Source organism: Sus scrofa, chromosome 13 (assembly GCF_054392235.1).
Source record: "Sus scrofa isolate SSC_HxYL_T2T_F1_AM1 chromosome 13, Sscrofa_HxYL_maternal_Yorkshire_Landrace_v2.0, whole genome shotgun sequence".
Taxonomy (NCBI): Eukaryota; Metazoa; Chordata; class Mammalia; order Artiodactyla; family Suidae; genus Sus; species Sus scrofa.
In genome coordinates this window covers 123,532,984-123,554,115 of record NC_139395.1, presented here as the reverse complement: position 1 = coordinate 123,554,115, position 21,132 = coordinate 123,532,984, and the positions used below count along the sequence as shown (strand labels likewise).

Here is a 21,132-nt window from a genome sequence, read left to right as displayed (position 1 = left end):
GTAATCTTTTCAGTTTATCTTCTAGTGAACCCAGTTTCCATTCTTAGATAGAGAGGATTTTACCAGCATCTCCCTCACTGTAAACATATGCACAGTATGTAGAAGAGGCATAATGATGGAGAAACTACTTACTTCTTGATTTTTCTAATTCTTATATATATATATTTCCTATTGTGAGTGGTTTCCCTGTGGAGAAAACTAATATTATCACTTATAGATTACTATAGTTTTTTTTTTGCTTTTTGTTTTTTGTTTTTTGCTGTATGTGGGAGAGTGGGAGAGAGAAGTAAAATAAGATCCTTTATCTAGAAAACATGGCTGATTGTTTCATTTTCTCTGCAAGCAAAACGAGTGTCCTAGATTTGGAATAGCTCCTAAAATTTCATTTCTTAGTTACTGTGATTAAATAAGCATGCTGTAGGATTTGCACATGTGTTTTGCTTAACTAACTTTATACAAAACGTTTTCTCTACTGGGTCAAATAGTACCAGACGTTCATCTCGATTCAAATTTGCAAACTTACTTAGGAAGCTTTATAAGTAATTACGCTATTAGTTGGAAGAATGTTTAGACATGGATTAGAAAGGATGAGACCTTTATTTTATGATCTTGAAGTTATCTTTGTATATATTATACTTGTTCAGTTACATTCCTTTTCAAAGAAGGAATTCAAGTGAATAAACTTTGTTAAAAGTCAGTGGAAATATTCTGGTGACCTATAACATTTATTAAGAGTGAATTATGTGTGGATTCAGATTTGTGAATCATTTGTTTTAAACAATTTCCTTTTGGTACTTATGACAGAACAGTTCATTTTATGAAATTATGTAGTTTTCCAAGGAAAAGTTTGTCATTACATTTTCAAGTCACTCTTGTTAGGAAGACTTGTAATAGATTTCTAATGATTATGATCTTCTGATGTGAAAACTTTTCTCCTTTAGATTTATTTTAAAATTTATATGATAAATTTGAAATAAATACTAATTGTCATTTTTTTCTCTCACAGCTTCATATCCTCCAATTCAGCCTCATCCTCTAATAAAACATCAGCAGATTCCTCTTCATTCACCACCTCCCAAAGTTTCCCATCATCAGCTGATATTACAACAGCAGCAACAGCAAATTCAGCCAATCACACTTCAAAATCCCACTCAAGACCCACCCCCATCCCAGCACTGTATACCGCTCCAAAACCATGGCCTGCCTCCAGCTCCCAGTAGTGCCCAGTCACAGCATTGTTCACCAATTCAGAGTCATCCCCCTCCTTTAACAATGTCTCCTAGCCAGTCACAGTCAGCACAGCAGTCTGTAGTGGTGTCTCCTCCACCACCTCATTCACCAAGTCAGTCTCCTACTATAATTATTCATCCACAAGCACTTATTCAGCCACACCCTCTTGTGTCATCAGCTCTCCAGCCAGGGTCAAACTTGCAGCAGTCCACTGCTAATCAAGTGCAACCTACAGCACAGCTGAATCTTCCATCCCATCTTCCACTTCCAGCTTCCCCTGTTGTACACATTGGCCCAGTTCAGCAGTCCACCTTGGTGTCCCCAGGTCAGCAGATTGTGTCTCCAACATCACACCAGCAATATTCAGCCCTGCAGTCCTCTCCAATCCCAATTGCAACCCCTCCGCAGATGTCAACATCTCCTCCAGCTCAGATTCCACCACTGCCCTTGCAGTCTATGCAGTCTTTACAAGTGCAGCCTGAAATTCTATCCCAGGGCCAGGTTTTGGTGCAGAATGCTTTGGTGTCAGAAGAGGAGCTTCCAGCTGCAGAAGCTTTGGTCCAGTTGCCATTTCAGACTCTTCCTCCTCCACAGACTGTTGCGGTAAACCTACAAGTACAACCATCAGCATCTGTTGATCCACCAGTGGTAAGCCCTTGGAAGCTCTTTGACTTTCTTGCTGCACTGAAAGTAAAAATATTTTCTCCCACATTATGTCATATCGTTAGCTCTAAATGCCTATGAATTTAAAAAGCTTGAAATTTCCATCTGTCAGTGTTTGACATACATGCTGTATGGGCAAAAAAGAAAAAAATGCCGTTTGTTGTATGGTTGCATGCTTGATAATTTGTGATGGTTATTAAAGTCCCTCGTTAATTTTATTACTATTTAAACAAATCCATCTGCTATCTTTACAGAGTTGATTTTTTTTCCCCAAGGGAATGCATTTGAACCAGTGTCATCTGCACAAAGTTTTTTCTCTTAAGGTGATTATCCTTCATAGATCCCTTCTGTTGGCTTGTATGTTCTTAAAAGTATGGTTTATCTAGCTAACCTTTTTGGTTGTATGCATTCTAAAATTCTAGGCCTTTAGGGGCTTTTGTTTCAAGGTGGAGTTGTGCTTGTATGATGTAACTTTTTGGTAAAATTATATTTTGTAATTAAAATTCTGTAAAAAATAATTATTTTAGGAAAGAATCCAACTTTACAAAAAACAGTTATTAACTATGAACCATCTTTTAGAATTGTTAAACTTCTGATTTTTAAATTTCTACCAAGGGAGAATGTATACATAAAATATTTCTCATTTCAAAAGCTAAGAAAATCTTGGTGGATGAATTGAATACTGAGGATGAAAAAAATCCATTGAGAGGAGTAAAAGTTTTGAGTAATTGAGCTTGTAGCAAAAGTTATCAAGACAGGCCTCTAAAAATGGTACATACTACCTAGAAAGGAAAATTATCCTGAAAATGTTTTTCTTTGAAACATTCTATAAAGGAATTTAAAAATTTTTTTAAATAATTTACAATAAAAATTGAAATAAGGCCTCTCAATGTTAGAATAATCAAATTCATAATTAAGTTATAACTGAGGAAAACAATATTCCCAAAGAAGGTTTCATATCAGATATCACTAGAGATTTTATCACTTAAAGACTAATAACCAGTAGCTCAGAAAGGAAAGGAGTTTCAAAGTCTATTCCTTAATGGTAAACATTTTGGCTCTCAGAATGCAAATTTATAGATTCTTTATTCTTATCATTCTGACTGATCTTAATAGGCCTGAAGAGATTGAATCCTACTTCCTACTCACTTCTATTAAAAGCAGAACTTGGACAAAGGCAGTAATGGGCATCTAGAAATAAGTTTGCATTTCAGTTATCATGTATCTCTTTTAATGTATTTTTGAAGAGTTTACAATAGATGTTGTAACATAAAAAACACATGCCTCAAAGCATACATTTTCTTTAAAGAATTTACATTCTCACTTTCTAGTTCAGTGAATTGGTTTTTAACAAATAGAAAATAAAATTTCTTTGGAGTTCCTGTTGTGGCGCAGCGGAAACGAATCCAAGGAGGAACCATGAGGTTGTGGATTCAATCCCTGGCCTCATTCAGTGGGTTAAGGATCCGACATGGCCATGAGCTGTGATGTAGGTTGTAGATTCTGCTCAGATCTGATGTTGTGGCTGTGGCTTAGGCTGGCAGCTGTACCTCCAATTTGACCTCTAGCCTAGGAACTTCCGTATGCTGGGTCGCAGCCCTAAAAAGCAAAAAAAAAAAAAATATATATATATATATATATATATATATATATATATATATATATATATACATGCCTTCTATTTTTCTAATTGTTTTTGTTGGGCAAACCTTGGAGAAACAGTTTTGGTATAGAAATATCAAAACCATAATAACACTTTAATTAAATTCAAGCTAAAATGTCTAAGTTCTTATTACTTCCTGCTCTCTATTACTTTTTTTTGTTTTTTGTTTTTTTAATCTCGTTTTGAATATTTTTCATTAAAAAAATAACATTCTCTGCTACCACTGTTAGGGTAACTCTTGCTGTAGATGTTTCTATGTTATCTTTCTTGTCTCTTACCTTTCTTAGAGTACCATAGCCTATTTTTTAAATTGCTATATTTTCTTTTATTACCCTTAATCAAATTTATTTTTTTTACCATCACATTTCTTCATAAATTACATATTCCTTCACAATTTCCTCGTTGTCTCAAACATTTAAAGACAGAAGGATATTTCCTTTTTAGGAGATATGAAAATTTCAGAGATAAGTGTGAATTTTCAAAGTAAAATCAGTATGCTTTTAAAAAGGTATATTTATAAAACTAAGATTTTTCACTGGCATTTGGGTATGATAAATAGAATGTGGTAAGTGTAGATACTATAGAAATAATAAATGTTCCATAGTTTATTTAGGAAAGGGAGACTGATGCTACTAATGTACTTTATTGAGGTAAGTTCAGCTTTTTTTTTTTGTCTTTTTTGTCTTTTTGCTACTTCTTGGGCCGCTCCAGTGGCATATGGAGATTCCCAGGCTAGGGGTCCAATTGGAGCCGTAGCCACCGGCCTACGCCAGAGCCGCAGCAGCTCGGGATCCGAGCTGCGTCTGCAACCTACACCATAGCTCATGGCAACACCGGATCGTTAACCCACTGAGCAAGGGCAGGGACCGAACCCGCAGCCTCATGGTTCCTAGTCGGATTCGTTAACCACTGCGCCATGACGGGAACTCCAAGTTCAGCTTTTGATGGTTTTAGAATAGTTGTAGTTGTGAACTAAAGAGAAATTGTGATGTGCAATTTCCAAGTGGTCTTGTGCACAAAACTTTTACTTCTTTGCTTTATTCAATATTTTAGTTGTCCAACTTAGATTTTTTTATGCTAATGGTACCAGATGTCTGTGACAGATCTGCTTTTGCCTACTTCTTTTATTCATTTAACATATTTTGCCTTCACATGGGAGATTTGGAAGAAAGTATGTGTAGTTTAATTAAGCTTACCTATAAAGAATTGAAACTATTTTACAGTATTCTTTGATGGATTATTTCAGAATATGCTATTTGTGTTGCCTCATTTTGTCCTTTTAAAACTTTCATTATATTAAAAAAACCAGTATTCTCTGCATGATCATGCATGATCTTTGATTCTTTAAAAGGTGCTATAGTAGGTGTTTGAAAAACTTGACAGCATTAATATTAAAGAGAGAGTTTCAGCATTTATGAAAAGATGATAATCTTTGGAAGAAAAGTAATATCTATTAAAGGAATGCTACATAGATACCGTTGAACTGGTTGGTAAAACTGCTGCTTGTCTAATTACCTCTGAATCAACATTCCCACCGCTCTGCCAAATTAAGGTAATCCTTATTAAAGCAGATGCCCCTGACTAGAAGGTTTTTTTCTTTTTTTTTTCTTTTAACCCCTAGGACATTTTTTTGGATGACTTTCCTTGTATTAGACATTATCGTCATAAAAAAAATTATCATGAGCAGATACTAGCGGCTATTATTGTTGCATTGTATAGTAATGAGCAACTGCTTTCATTCCTGAGGATCCAGACGTGAGGCAAGGACTCTTTTTTGGTGAAATAGGTTTCCAGATGCAGGGTTGTGAGCAAATAACTTTTTAAAATGCCTACTTGTTAGCTGATTCAGAACACAGTTCTGGAGTTCCCATCGTGGCACAGTGGTTAACGAATCTGACTAGAAACCATGAGGTTTCGGGTTCGATCCCTGGCCTTGCTCAGTGGGTTAAGGATCCAGCATTGTCCTGAGCTGTGGTGTAGGTCGAAGACGAGGCTCAGATCCCAAGTTGCTGTTGCGTAGGCCAGCGACTACAGCTCCGATTTGACCCCCAGCCTGGGAACCTCCATATGCTGCAGGAGCAGCCCTAGAAAAGGCAAAAAGACAAAAAAAAAAAAAAAGAAAAGAACACAGTTCTGAATATTGTATTTGATATAAAATTATCAATAGCAAAAGGATTTTTAAAAAAGCCAAAGGAAAGCTATTCTTAGTAGAGGCTTGGAATTAGAGTTTTTTTTTGGGGGGGGCTTTTAAATTCTATCATTGTTGTTAGATATGTCTTTGTAGTCCTTTTTAATCATACATAGTTTATACTGGTTTTAGAAATCTTGATCATTTTTGTACTTAATTTCAAATCATCAAACTTTTTCAATAGTTTGATTAAAAATATATATAGTATTAGATATCAAAGTCACTTAGAGTTTTTTGTGAATGTTGAAACATTTTTTAAACATTTATTAGAAATATTAATCCTTTTGGGTAAGTTATCTTAAAAACTCACAACTTTATAAACTTATGCAATAAGTTTTGTACATAAAAGAAGGGAAATAAATTGCTTTGTGGCTTTGTTTTTAGTAACCTGTGATCTTTCAAAAATAATGGTTAAATAAATAATGATGACAGGTTTAAAATACCTGTGTCATTCTCTACATGTGGACTCTGAAAATTCAGCCTTAAGTTTACAAAAAAATTAATAATCTAGGTATTTTTAGTTATATAGTTCCTTTTCAGAATACTTTTGAGTCCATGTTTTGTAAATATTATCTTTACCATTGGATAACAAGGTAGTTAAAGATGTAAAAACTTTCTTCTGTAAATATGGAACAATATTAAGGAACTGAAATAATGTGTCAAATGGTTTGGGATGGTGTGTGTGTATTATCTCAATGAAAAGTATTTTCTCTTGTTATTAGCTTATAAAATTCATTATTCTTGAGTTGATCAGGAGATTAAAGAAAAGATGTAATCACATACCTCTTTTGTAGGTAATCAGACATTACTTTTCAAAATTTAATCTTTAATTCACATAAATATAATAAAGAAGAGCCTGGAACATAGTCTGTTAGTGCACTTCCTTGTATGTTTTGTGTCATTTTGGAGATTTGCTTAAGATGTTTGTGAAAAATATTAGTATTTATTTTGATTTATGACAGTTGGAGTTAACAGAAACTATAATAAATTCTCACAATAGTTTTTTGAGCATATAAAGTAAAAACATTTAAAAAAATTAACAAAATTAAAAACATGTCCTGCCTTGATATCACCTTTTGGGAAAGCTTAGTGACTTGTACCTTAGATACTGAGCTACAACTTGCTTCCAGGGAAATACCAAGTTTTATGAATCATCCAATATTATGAAAAACTTTGAGTGATTTTGAAGTTTTCCTTTCAGTCTGCCAAATGGTCATTTTGCCTTGCTTTTAAATTTTAAGATACTTTGAATTTTTATTTTTTTGCCCATACCAGTGGCATGTAGAAGTTCCTGGGCCAGGGTTCTAACCTGAGCCACAGCAATGACAACGCCAGATCCTTAACCCCAGGGAACACCTAGAATTTATTTTTTAGTTAAATTAGGAACACTTTATTAAATGTATTTTAGAAACTTTTAGGCAGTGTGCTTTGTCATTGCAGGTTTATCAAGTAGAAGATGTATGTGAAGAAGAAATGCCAGAAGAGTCAGATGAATGTGTCCGGATGGACAGAACTCCACCGCCACCCACATTGTCTCCAGCGGCTATAACTGTGGGAAGAGAGGATTTAACTTCTGAGCATCCTTTGTTAGGTGATGAAATACCTAAATTTGGGGGGAATTTGCAGTTAGATAAATGTTGGTAATGGGAAAAGTTTATTTTTTCACCAAAGATGGTATTAAAATAATTTGTTATGTAATTAATTGCAGCAAAACATAGATTAGAATTTAAGATTGCTTTTTGATGAGGAATAGTTAGAACCCTTGATGAGGAACCACCCAAATGAAAAACATCTTGCAACCTTTAAAATTTTAGTACTTTGTACAGATGTGTTTTATATGCCAATTCAGATTCATGTGTCAAGCTATTTCTAGCTTGAAAATTAGAATGAATCAGAGTTTTATCAGAGATTTCAATTATACTTTCTAAACATCATAAAGCATTTGAAGTCATACCTGACATTCCTCATAAGTGCTTGTGATCCACACTGAGTAAACGCTTTAAAAAATGTTCTTTCCCAGGTAGTACTTTAAATCTCACTAATTCTTGCTAAAGACATGGATTCAAAAATTCTTGAGCTTGGAGTTCCAGATGGGGCTCAGCAGATTAAGGACCCGAGGATGTGTCTCTGTGAGGATGTGGGCTTGATCCCTGGCATGGCTCAGTGCTGTAAGCTGCTGCATAGGTTGCATATGTGGCTTGGATCCTGTGTTGTCTGGCTGTGGTGTAGACCCCAGCTGAAGCTCTGGTTTGACTCCTGGCTCAGGAACTTTCATATGTGGCAGGTGTGGCCGTAAAAAGAAAAAAAAAATTCTTGAGCTTAAGCAATCAAATTCTTATCACTACTTTAGAGTTACTTATGAGTTTGGGTAAATCTTCTTTATACTCTTCATGATGTCAAACCAACTGAATCCTAGGTATTTTACGAAAACATTGTGATCTATAGCCCAGTGTCTAAGTCCTAAAAAAGATATATTCTGCATTAGTTTTTAAAAATTTTTTGAATATTTTATTTAGATTAAGAGTTGGCAAATTATAGCTCATGCTACAAACTTTCCTGCTGCCTGTTTTTGTATGGCTCATGAACTAAGGATGGTTTTAGAATTTTTAAATGGGGGAAAAAAATCAGAAGAATAATATTTCATGTTGTGAGTATTATATGAAATTCAAGTTTCATTGTCCATAAATAAAGTTCTCTGCAACACAGCCATGTTCATTTGTTCAGAAGTTATCTGTGGCTACTTTTGCAGTAATGTATTAAAGATGAGTCATTGCAGAGACCATATGTCCTTTCCCCTCACCCCCCCCCCTTTTTTTTCAGGTCACACCTGTGGAATGTGGAAGTTCCCAGGCCAGAGGTCAAATCACAGCTGTAGCTGATGGTCTACACGCAGTCACAGCAACACCAGATCCAGGCTGCTTCTGTGACCCATGCCATAGCTTGTGGCAACACCGGATCCTTAAGCCACTGAGAGGGGCCAGGGATTGAACATGCATCCTCATGGATACTAGTCAGGTTAGTTGGGTTCTTAACCTGCTGAGCCACACCAGGAACTCCACATATGTTCTTTATAGAAAGTTTACTGACCCCTGATATAGGTAATACCAAACTTGCTTGACTTGTTGAAAGTATTCTGTTCTATTGAATATCTCATAGCCCTTATCACTTTCAGTTAAGATGAACCACTACAACAGGCATGGAAACTAACAGGGCACTGACTTTGCTACCAAACCAGCTCTTCTCCTCTGTTTCTTCAGCGTGCCACATCTCTAACCCTTCCCTTCTCTCCAGCTCTTTATCCCTTACTACCAGTATAAATCTTGGGAAAGCATGGAGGGTGAAAACCAATTTTCCTCTAATATTAACCCCTCCTACAAAATGGAAAACATTTAGTCAATAAAATTATGTAAAATATTTGGCAAGTTTAATATTTTTGTCTTCATTTATTCAAAATAATACCTCAAAAGATAAATTTAAGAAAAATCTACCTATAGTATTAAATCTTTGTAGTTTCCATACACTGAAAATGGATTTATGTTGCTACAGATTTCTTGGAGTTTTGATTTAAAGACAGAAATATATGTTTAACTGAATAACAACCTTGCATTGTAACTGTTATTTAATTACCTAAAATCATTTCTAATGATACTCAAGAAAATTTAAATATTTTTGAAATACCGAAACTCAAGAATATCTTTTTTTTTTTTTTTTTTTTTTTTTGCCTTTTTCTTTTCATGATCGCACCTGTGGCATATGGAAGTTCCCAGGCTAGGGGTCGAATCAGAGCTACAGCTGCCTGCCTACACCACAGCCACAGCAATGCAGGATCTGAGCCATGTCTTGGAGCTACACCTTAGCTCATGGCAATGCCAGATCCTCAACCCACTGAGTGAGGCCAGGGATTAAACCCACAACCTCATGGTTCCTAGTCGGATTTGTTTCCGCTGTGCCATGATGAGAACTCCCAAAACTCAAGAATATCTTTACATTATTTCCTCAGTAATATAATCTAAGATCCTGGCATGCATATCCTTCCGGCTAAATTGTCTAAGTACAATGTAGATTTTTGAATCTTCCTTTAATTTACTTCACACTTACAAGGGGGGAAAGCAAGCATGGGTTGCTCATCAAATCATGTAATAAACCTATAAAAATAGAGGGACTTATTTCCACCTAGGATTCAGTCCTCATAAATCTTTAAGAATTCTTTAAAAAGTATTCATAAAAAGTAGCAAAATCTCATAAATTTTACTCAGAAAATGAGATTGCAAATAGGCGGTATAACTTGTGGCAGAGTCTTATCAGTTAATTTGGCTTTTCTATCTCACAGTTGTCTTAAATCTGGAGAGTGTAATAATTGTGTTTTTGTTCTGCTGTAATACATCACTCTTCTTGTGTTTTTTATTTTAATAGTGGATTATAAACTGGCAAGAAATAGCTGTTAGCTTTTTCAAGAAGTCAGTAATTACAACTTTGTTTTCAACAGAACTTAGATATATTTGTATGTTTGATCTAAAAATTAGTTAGAATATATACCAAGCAGTATTTTCTGAATATATCACATTATACATAGTCTAGCTTTATATTTCTAAATTAATAAGATATCTGTAAATCTGTAAGGGACATTAAATTTTTGTCTAATTTTTAGTTTTCCATAGATTTGTCTTTTTCTTCTAAGAGAAAAGTTGCTTTTCAGCCCTTGTTCAGAATTATATCTTTTATCCCTTTTTCTCTAGGAGTGTATGTGAAGATTGGGTGTGTGTGTGGGATAGCTTTTTTATGGAGTTGCTCAGTTTAGTAATGCGTGTATATAATTGTGTATTTGCTCCCAGAAATCAGCAAACCTATATTTTCTACTGATTTTTGTTGTTGTTGTTGTTGTTTTTTTGGTCTTTTCTAGGGCCGTGCCTATGGCATATGGAGGTTCCCAGGCTAGGGGTTGAATCGGAGCTACAGCTGCCGGCCTACGCCACAGCCACAGCAACTTGGGATCCGAGCCGCGTCTGCGACCTACACCACAGCTCATAGCAACACCAGATTCTTAGCCCATTGAGCAAGGCCAGGGATTGAACCCGCAACCTCATGTCTCTTAGTCGGATTTGTTAACCACTGCGCCACAACAGAAACTCCTCTGCTGACTTTCTGCTTTAGTTTTTAATGAGGGATTGTGTGACTTTATACAGGTTTTCCAGTACAGTTTATCCTGGTGGGTTATTTGGTGGAACTAGGTTAATTTGTGTTTGTAATATTTCTGTGATAAACTACATAGTGAAATCAATCACATTGAATTATTAAGTGTGAACTGTTAGTTTTTTCTTTTCTGACACTGTACCTATTATCACTGTACTATTTTGTTAGCTAGAATTTTTATTCTATAGGGATTCTTTTTCTTTCTTCTCTACCTAACTGGGCTATATTGTATCTTTGATAGTGATGTCAATCCTTTTAATTTTGATGGTAGAGAGGAGTTACCATAGCAATTAAAAGTGTTGGTTGTCTCCAGAACCTGACTGCTTGGGTTAGTATCGTAACTGCACTAATTAGCTGTTTGCCTTTAGGCAAGTTGCTTTATTTTTCTGTGTCTTGGTTTCCATATCTATAAATTGGAGATAATAACAGTACCTGCCTAGAGGCTAGTTTTGAGGATTAAATGAATTACAGCATGTAAGACATTTACACAGTTCCTGGCATATAAGTGCTCAGTAAATGGTAGTAGTATCTTGAGCATATACTTTTCTTTTGTTATTTTTCTCAGATATCTTATACTTATATTCCTAGCCAGCAATTGGTTTGGTCTCGTCACTTTGGTACAGTTTAGTAAAGGTTGAGTGCTATCGAATGGGTAGGTAAAGTGTCCATCATAGACTATGGATCTCTTTTGTTGTGGTCCTTGGAGTTTGAAGGGGAGGAATCACAGTGATCCAGCCTAGCGTTTTGCAATTGCCTGATACTAACTACAGTGTTCCCCCAAATTGACGTACACAGTGTCAATGAAGAATAGATAAAAACGACAAGAAACATTTGTGCATGGATGTGGATTAGCCTTACTGCTTGAAATAAAGATAATCCCCTGTATAATTCATTACAATTTGTATTTATTCTGTGGGTTTCATAATCCTTTTTTACTTAAGCATATTTTCAAAGTACTTTTTCCCCCATACCGTTTGGAATGTATAAACAGGAACATATGGAATTTAATATCTGCGTAGCTTAAAATTAAAAGAAATTTAGTAATTATTCTTAAATTCACATTCTAGAAAATTTTCATTTCTTATGGAAGTTCTTTTTTTTAATTTTCAGAATTTATTCATTTATTTTTTATAATTTTTATTTTTTCCATTATAGCTGCTTTAAGAAATAGTTTTTTTTAACCAAGATTGGAATGGTAACTTTGAGCAAGTTACCAGCCCTTCCTTTGTAAGTGGGGATGGTAGTAGTTTGTATCTCATAAGGTCATTGTGGAGATTTTTTTTTTATTATAGTTGATTTACAACGTTCTGTTAAATTTTGCTGTACAGCAGAGTGACCCAGTCATACATTCTTTTTCTCACATTATTCTCCCTCATGTTCCATCACTATAGTTCGATGTGCTACACAGCAGGACCTCATTGCTTATCCACTCCAGATGCAATACTTTGCATCTATTAACCCCAAACTCCCAGTCCATCCCACTCTTCCCCCCGCCCCCCCACCGCCCTGGCAACCACAAGTCTGTTCTCCAAGACCATCAGTTTGTTTCCTTTCTGTAGAAAGGATCATTTGTGTCATATATTAGATTCCAGATATAAGTGATATCATATGGTATTTGTCTTTCTGACTTCTCTTTATGTATGAGAGTCTCTAGTTCCATCCATGTAGTTGCAAATGGCATTATTTTCCTTCTTATGGCTGAGTAATATTCCACTGTGTATATGTACCACATCTTAATCCATTCATCTGTTGATGAACATTTAGGTTGTTTCCATGTCTTGGCTATTGTGAATAGTGCTTCAATGAACATAGGAGTGCATGTATCTTTTTATTTATTTATTTATTTATTTATTTATTTTTTGGTCTTTTGTCTTTTTGTTGTTGTTGTTGCTATTTCTTGGGCCACTCCCGCGGCATATGGAGGTTCCCAGGCTAGGGGTCGAATCGGAGCTGTAGCCACCGGCCTACGCCAGAGCCACAGCAACGCGGGATCCGAGCCGCGTCTGCAACCTACACCACAGCTCACGGCAACGCCGGATCGTTAACCCACTGAGCAAGGGCAGGGACCGAACCCGCAACCTCATGGTTCCTAGTCGGATTCGTTAACCACTGCGCCACGACGGGAACTCCCGCATGTATCTTTTTTAAGAAAAGTTTTGTTCAGATATATGCCCAAGAGTGGGATTGCTGGGTCATATGGTAATTCTATATTTAGTTTTCTGAGGTACCTCCATACTGTTTTCCATAGTGGTTACACCAATTTACATTCCCACCAACAGTGAAGGAGGGTACCCTTTTCTTCACATTCTCTCCAGCATATGTTATTTGTGGACTCTTATTTATTATTTTTTTTATTACTCAATGAATTTATTACATTTGTAGTTGTACAGTGATCATCACAATCCAATTTTATAGGATTTCCCCACAACCCCAGCGCATCCCCCCATCCCCCAAACTGTCTCCTCTGGAGACCATAAGTTTTTCAAAGTCTGTGAGTCAGTATCTGTTCTGCAAAGCAGTTCAGTCTGTCCTTTTTTCAGATTCCACATGTCAGTGAAAGCATTTGATGTTGGTGTCTCATTGTATGGCTGACTTCAAATAGCATGATAGTTTCTAGGTCCATCCATGTTGCTAAGAATGCTGGTATTTCGTTCATTTTAATGGCCGAGTAATATTCCATTGTGTATATGTACCACATCTTCTTGATGCAGTCCTCTGTCGATGGACATTTAGGTTGTTTCCGTGTCTTGGCTATTGAAAATAGTGCTGTAGTGAACATCGGAGTCCATGTGTCTTTGCGAGTCGTGGTTTTCTCTGGATAGATGCCCAGGATTGGGACTGCTGGATCAAATGGTAGTTCTATGTTTAGTTTTCTGAGGCATCTCCATACTGTTTTCCACAGTGGTTGCACCAACTTGCACTCCCACCAACAGTGTACTAGGGTTCCTTTTCCTCCACACCCTCTCTAGCACTTATTGTTTGTAGACTTTTGGATGATGGCCATTATGGCTGGTGTAAGGTGGTACCTCAGAGTGGTTTTGATTTGCATTTCTCTAATAATGAGTGGTGTTGAGCATCTTCTCATGTGTTTTTTGGCCATCTGCATGTCTTCTTTGGAGAACTGTCTGTTTAGATCTTCTGCCCATTTTTGGATGGGGTTATTTGTTTTTTTGGTATGGAGCTACAGAAGGTGTGTATAAATTTTGGAGATTAATCCCTTGTCAGTCGATTCACTTGCAAAGATTTTCTCCCATTCTGTGGGTTGCCTTTTTGTTTTGTTTAGGGTTTCCTTTGCTGTGCAGAAACTTTGAAGTTTGATTAGGTCCCATTTGTTTATTTTTGTTTTTACTGTCAGTACTCTAAGAGGTGGATCTGAGAAGGTGTTGCTGTCATTTATGTTGGAGAGTGTTTGGGCTATGTTTTCCTCTAAGAGTTTGATAGTGTCTGGTCTTATATCTAGGTCTTTAATCCATTTGGAGTTTATTTTTGTGTATGGTGTTAGGGAGTGTTCTAATTTCATTCTTTTGCGTGTGGCTGTCCAGTTTTCCCAGCACCACTTATTGAACAAGCTGTCTTTTCTCCCTTGTATATTCTTGCCTCCTTTGTCGTAGATGAGTTGGCTGTAGGTGCATGGGTTTAATTCTGGGCTTTCTATCCTGTTCCACTGATCTATAGTTCTGTCTTTGTGCCAGTACCATACAGTTTTGATGACTGTTGCTTTTGTAGTATAGTCTGAAGTCCGGGAGCCTCATTCCTCCAGCTCCATTTTTCTTTTCCAGGATGTCTTTGGCTATTCTGGGCCTTTTGTGCTTCCAAACAAACTTTAAAATATTTTGTTCGAGTTCTGTGAAAAATGTCCTTGGTAACTTGATAGGGATTGCATTGAATGTGTAGATTGCCTTAGGTAGTATAGTCATTTTGATAATATTGACTCTTCCAATCCAAGAGCATGTATGTCTTTCCATCTATTTGTGTCATGTTTGATTTCTTTCATCAGTGGCTTGTAGTTTTCAGAGTACAGGTCTTTTGTCTCTTTAGGTAGGTTTACTTCTAGGTATTTTATTCTGGATGTGATGGCAAATGGGATTGCTTCCTTAATTTCCTTTTCTGATATTTTATTGTTAGTATATAGAAATGCCATTGATTTCTGTGTATTAATTTTGTATTCTGTGACTTTGCCAAATTCGTGGATGAGCTCTGACAGTTTTCTGGTGGAGTCTTTAGGATTCTCTAGGTATAGTATCATGTCATCTGCAAATAGTAATAGTTTTACTTCTTCCTTTCCAATGTGGATTCCTTTTACTTCTCTGATTGCTATGGCTAGGACTTCCAAAACTATGTCGAATAGTAGTGGCGAGAGTGGACATCCTTGTCTTGTTCCTGATCTCAGTGGGAATTCTTTTTTTTTTTTTTTTTTTTTTTTTTTGTCTTTTTGTCTTTTTGCCTTTTGTAGGGCCGCTCCCATGGCATATGGAGTTTCCCAGGCCAGGGGTCCAATCGGAGCTGTAGCCGCCGGCCTATGCCAGAGCCATAGCAACGCTGGTTCCGAGCTGTATCTGTGACCTACACCACAGCTCACGGTAACACCGTATCCTTAACCCACTGAGTAAGGCCAGGGATCGAACCTGCAACCGCATGGTTCCTAGTCAGATTCGTTAACCACTGTGCTATGACGGGAACTCCCAGTGGGAATTCTTTCAGCTTTTCACCATTGAGAATGATGTTAGCTCTGGGTTTGTCATATATGGCCTTATTTTGGACTCGTTATGATGGCCATTTGGACCAGTGTGAAATCTGATTTGTATTTTTCTAATAATTAACGTTGGTGAGCATTTTTTCATGTTCCTGTTGGCCATCTGTACATCTTTGGAGAAATGTCTATTCAGGTCTTCTGCCCATTTTTCAATTGGGTTGTTGGTTTTTTTTTTTTTTTTTTTTTGCTGTTGAGTTGTATAAGTAGTTTGTAGATTTTAGAGATTAAGCCCTTTGGTTGCATGGTTGCATATTTCAAAGTATTTTCTCCCATTTGGTAGGTTGTCTTTTTTTTTTTTTTTTTTTTTTGGTCTTTCTGTCTTTCTAGGGCTACACCCATGACACATGCAAGTTCTCAGGATAGGGGTCGAATGGAGCCGTAGCTGCTGGCCTACGCCACAGCAACACAGGATCTGAGCCGCATCTGTGACCTACACCACAGCTCATGGCAATACCAGTTCCTTAACCCACTGAGCCAGGCCAGGGATCGATGTCCTCATGGATACTACTTGGGTTCGTTAGCCACTGAACCACGATAGGAACTCCATCTTTTTGTTATTTTTATGGTTTCCTTTGCTGTGCTTGCCTGTTTGATTAGGTCCCATTGGTTTGTTTTTGTTTTTGGTTCTGTTGCCTTGGGAGCTTTGTGGAGATTAAGTGAGATAATAAATATAAAGGTATCAAGTTTTTTTTTAAGTGCTAGATATTATTGTTATTAATGTTTATTTTAAAATTTTCTTTCATGTTTGCCTGGGCAGAATGCTAAAAATTGAAAAAAATGACTTTTTTTTTCCAGAGCAAGTAGAATTACCCGCTGTGGCATCGGTCAGTGCTTCAGTAATTAAATCTCCATCAGATCCTTCGCATGTTTCTGTTCCTCCACCTCCACTATTACTTCCAGCTGCTACCACCAGGAGTAATAGTACATCTATGCCCAGTAGCATACCCAATGTAGAAAACAAACCTCCACAGGCTATTGTTAAACCACAGATCTTGACCCATGTTATTGAAGGCTTTGTGATCCAGGAGGGATTGGAGCCATTTCCTGTAAGTAGCAAGGAATTTGTATTTTTAAAATTCTTCACGTGGCATTATTTTAAAATTTATAGTCTGTTCTAAAAAATAAGCTTGTAGTTTTATTTCAAAAATTGTTAATATTTTATCTAGAATTTTTAATATATATTCTTTATATATTTCCAAATATACTTCTAGAATTTTATGCTATTTAGATGTCAAAGGAGAAAAATTGGAGGATATAAGGACATCAGTTTTATAATTTTTAGAGAAAGGCAATTAGGTGTTTACTCCAGTGAAATAAACTTTTTTTTTCTTTTTAAGGGGACTGAAATGACATCTGAAGTGTATTTTTTTCTTTTTGATGGTGTTTCTTGTATAATGTGATACTTTGTGGACTTTAACGTGGATACAGAAAAGAATAGTTTCCTAATTTAATACTTCCGATGTTACTCAGTTGATGGTTTATAATAAGCAAATAGATTTTCTCATTATTCTTACATCTCAGCCTTCAATCATATTTTTTAAATGTTTCAAAATGTTTACCTCAAAACGGAGGTGCTATAAAATTTGAGACCAGCGATGCAGAATTTCATGCTAATATCTAGAGGTGAACATTTTTCCTTAGAAAATAAACTAAGACAAGTGGCCAAAATCAAAGATAAGAAAACAAAATTATTTTGAGGGGCTTTGAACCATCTGATTTTTCATATTCATGGATAGGGCATTGTGATTGCATAGTGATAGCTGATTTCCTAATTGGTTATCTTTATATTTAGTCTATGGTGTGTGTATTAAACTTGGATGTCTTAAAGAATCTCTGAGAGTTCCCTAGTGAGCCTAGTGATTAAGGACTCAACTTTGTCATTGTTGTAGCACAGGTTGGGAATTTCCACTTCCACATGCTGCAGGTGTGACCAAAAAAAAAAAATCTCTGATATAGTAAGTGGAGGAACGAAGCAGTCTTTTCTCCCTACTTCTCAGTGGTTGGATCTTAAGCTATGCCACATATTGACTGTGGTACCTGTGTCATAGCACTCAACCTTTTTTTTTTTTTTTTTTTTTCGTCTTTTGTCCTTTTAGAGCTGCATACATGGCACATGGAAGTTCCCAAGCTTGGGGTCAAATTGGAGCTACAGCTTCTGGCCTACACCACAGTCATGGCAACACAGAATTAGAGTCGCATCTGCAGCCTACACCACAGCTCCCGGCAATGCTGGATTCTTAACCCACTGAGCGAGGCCAGGGATCAAACCCAAAACCTCATAGTTCCTAGTCGGATTCGTTTCTGCTGTGCCACGTTGGGAACTCACCCACTTAGTGTAGATTGAGCATTTATTTTCTCATTTGATTAATAGTTTTTAATTTGATTAATATCATTTGATTTTGAAAGGTTACATACTATTCTACTTTGTGGACAGCCATAATTTATATAATCCATCCATTATAATTGACCCTCTATATCCACAGGTTTCACATTTGGGAGTCAACCCAATCATAAATCAAAATATTAAAAAAGATGTTCCCTGGTGGCCTAGTGGTTAAGAATTCAGTATTGTCACTGCTGTGGCTTGGTTCAGTCCCTGATTTGGGAACTTCCTCGTGCCACAGGCATGGCCAAAAATATATATATATATATATATATAAAAAAGAAAAATGTAAGAAATTCCGAAAAGTAAAACTTGAATTTGCTGTGCATGGGCAACTATTTACTTGGTATTTATATTTTATTAGGTGTTGTAAGTAATCTAGAGATTACTTAACGTATACAGAAGAGTGTGCATAGGTTATATGAGGTTATATGCACATAATGCTCCACTTTCTAAAAGAGACTTGATGATCTGCAGGTTTTTCTATCCTCTCAAGTCCTGGAACCAATCCCCTGCAGATAGTGAGGGACAACTATATTGTTGGTCATTTAGGTTTCTGTTTTTTCTCTGTTCAAATAGTCTTTTTTTTTTTTTTTTTTTTTGGTCTTTTTGCCATTTCTAGGGCCTCTCCTGTGGCATATGGAGGTTCCCAGGCTAGGGGTCGAATCGGAGCTATAGCTGCTGGCCTGCACCTCAGCCACAGCAACACAGGATCTGAGCCACATCTGCAACCTACACCACAGCTCACGGCAACGCCGGATCCTTAACCCACTGATCAAGGCCAGGGAATGAACCCAAAATCTCGTGGTTTCTAGTCAGATTCGTTAACCACTGAGCCATGACGGGAACTCCTTAAATAGTCTTAAAAGGACTAATTCTGTAAATTACCCACATTTTACATAACTGCTTTAGCATAAATTCCTAGAAGTACAGGTATTGGATCACAGTACGTATGTATTCATAAGACTCTCTTTGTGTTGCCAAGTTATTTTCTGGAAAGAATATTTAAATTTATTCATATGCCAGATTTAGCAGATCTAAATATTACAGTTTTGTCAGCAGTAATCTCCATAAAACTACTTGAGGCATATTATATATACTGACTGCAATGAACAAAATTTAGAAGCTTATGAGTGATTATTCTTTAGGGTTACACGTCGAAATTTACAGGAAGCTATATTTACTATGTGTGGAAGATGTTGCAGAGTTTACCAGCATTCTCAAGTAGGAAAAACGGTTCCATTTTTTCAGATAGCTGAGAGTTCACTAGTAAATCAGTAAATGTTTTTGGTCTAGAATGTTTTTGCTGAAAACCTTTCTTTCCTTCTTTTTTTTTTTTTTTTTTTTTTTTTTTTTGTCTTTTTAGGGCTGCACTTGCTGCATATGGAGGTTCCTAGGCTAGGGGTCGAATTGGAGCTACAGCTGCCAGCCTACGCCACAGCAACATGAGATCTGAGCTGCGTTTGTGACCCACACCACAGCTTACAGCAATGCTGAATCCTTAACCCTGTGAGCGAGGCCAGGGATCAAACCTGTGCCCTCATGGATGATAGGTTTGTTTCTGCTGAGCTACTACGGAAGTCCCTGAAAACATTTCTAAAATAAGTAGTTTTCATGACTTAACCAAGTATATGGAACATAAGTGCATGTATTTCTGTTATTGATTTTAATATTTGAGGATTTTTTCATTTCTTTTTGTAATTATGATAGATTAGGCTGCTGAACTAGGAGTTAGGTGACTTGAGTTCTAGTCCTCATTCTGCTTTTGTAAAGAAATTAAGGGTATATACACACATACATGCATATATAGCCATTTTTTTTCAGATTCTTTTCCCATATAGGTTATTACAGAATATTGAGTTCTCTGTGCTATACAGGAGGTCGGTCCTCATTTTTAAAAGCCATGCAGTAATGACCTATCCTGATAGTTAACCCTACAAATAAAAATCTTTGTGCATGAAAAATAAATTCTTGAAAGTTGTTGCAGAAAAAAAATAAAGGTATCTGGCTAATCAAAATGTATTACTGATTTTTTAAAGACTTTTTAGACTGTCTGCCTAAACTAGGACCCTACTTCCATTTGACTGAGACTTTGAAGCATCCATACTGCTGGTGACCTGTAATATAAAGTGTTTATGTTTAGATTGCCAGGCCTTTTCTCAGGGAATAAAGTACTTAATAAATGGATCTGATGAGTTGTACAAGTAAATTATCACAGATACCATTCAAGAGATTTTTTAAAAACTATTTTTGAAAGTCTTCTAAAAGATTATTTAATTTTGTTCTCTCTCTTTTAAAGGTGAGTCGTTCATCTTTGCTGATTGAACATCCTGTGAAAAAAAGGCCTATTTTGGATAATCAGATGATAAATTCTGTGTGTGTTCAGCCAGAGTTACAGAATAATGCAAAGCATGCAGATAATTCATCTGACACAGAGATGGAAGATATGATTGCTGAAGGTTTGTGGATTTTCTTTTAAGATACCCTTTGACTTTATTGCTTGAAGTAAAACATGGATTTTTATTCTACAGAGATTTTCACTTGGAAGTATTTACTTTTATTTTCATAGAATGTATTTGACTAAAGTAATGGAAAAGCTAACCAGACTCTTAATGGCTATATAAATATAGTAGCAAGATTGGTGTTAATTTGTATGATGTCAGTTTGATGTTTGAAGTAGATGTTTGGGTGGAAAAAGTTCCATTTTATATGTGAAAATAATTTAAAGTTCTAGCATCAAGGAGTTCTCTTGTGGCACAGTGGGTTAAAGATCTGGCGTTGTCACTATAGTGGCTTAGGTTGCTGCTGTGGAGTGTTTGATCCCTAACTTAGAACTCTCCACATGCCATGGGTGCAGCCAAAACAAAAACAAAAACAAACAAAAATCCCCCAAATTTTAGCTTCAAAACATCCAGTTCTCTTTCCTAAGCAGACTTAAGTAAATGACTGTTTACTGAGTTTGCTTAAAAATTTAGACCTTCTGGGTTGTTTGGTTTTAGACCTTATGTATTGTGATGTTTGATATCCAGGGGTATTACAGTTGTATAAAGATGTAGTCTTCA

General features: G+C 36.3%; 1 protein-coding gene across 49 annotated transcripts in view; it reads left to right on the top strand.

The window, feature by feature from the left end:
• The window catches only part of PHC3 (polyhomeotic homolog 3), a 91,788-nt gene that overhangs the window by 46,685 nt on the left and 23,971 nt on the right, over positions 1 to 21,132 (top strand). For 16 of the 49 annotated variants that reach the window (XR_014824283.1, XR_014824278.1, XR_014824280.1 and 13 more), the window contains 4 exons: positions 1,007 to 1,878; positions 7,185 to 7,335; positions 16,483 to 16,733; positions 20,370 to 20,529. Coding sequence is in view for 16 of the 49 variants with exons in the window: in XM_084990234.1 (XP_084846360.1) it covers positions 1,007 to 1,878; positions 7,185 to 7,335; positions 16,483 to 16,733; positions 20,370 to 20,529 (1,434 nt within the window). In the remaining 33 variants the exon portion in view is untranslated. Of the gene's footprint in view, positions 1 to 1,006; positions 1,879 to 2,147; positions 2,765 to 4,907; positions 5,109 to 7,184; positions 7,336 to 16,482; positions 16,734 to 20,369; positions 21,102 to 21,132 lie in introns of those variants that run through there. The other 33 variants (XR_014824281.1, XR_014824274.1, XR_014824272.1 and 30 more) reach the window with 6 other exon arrangements.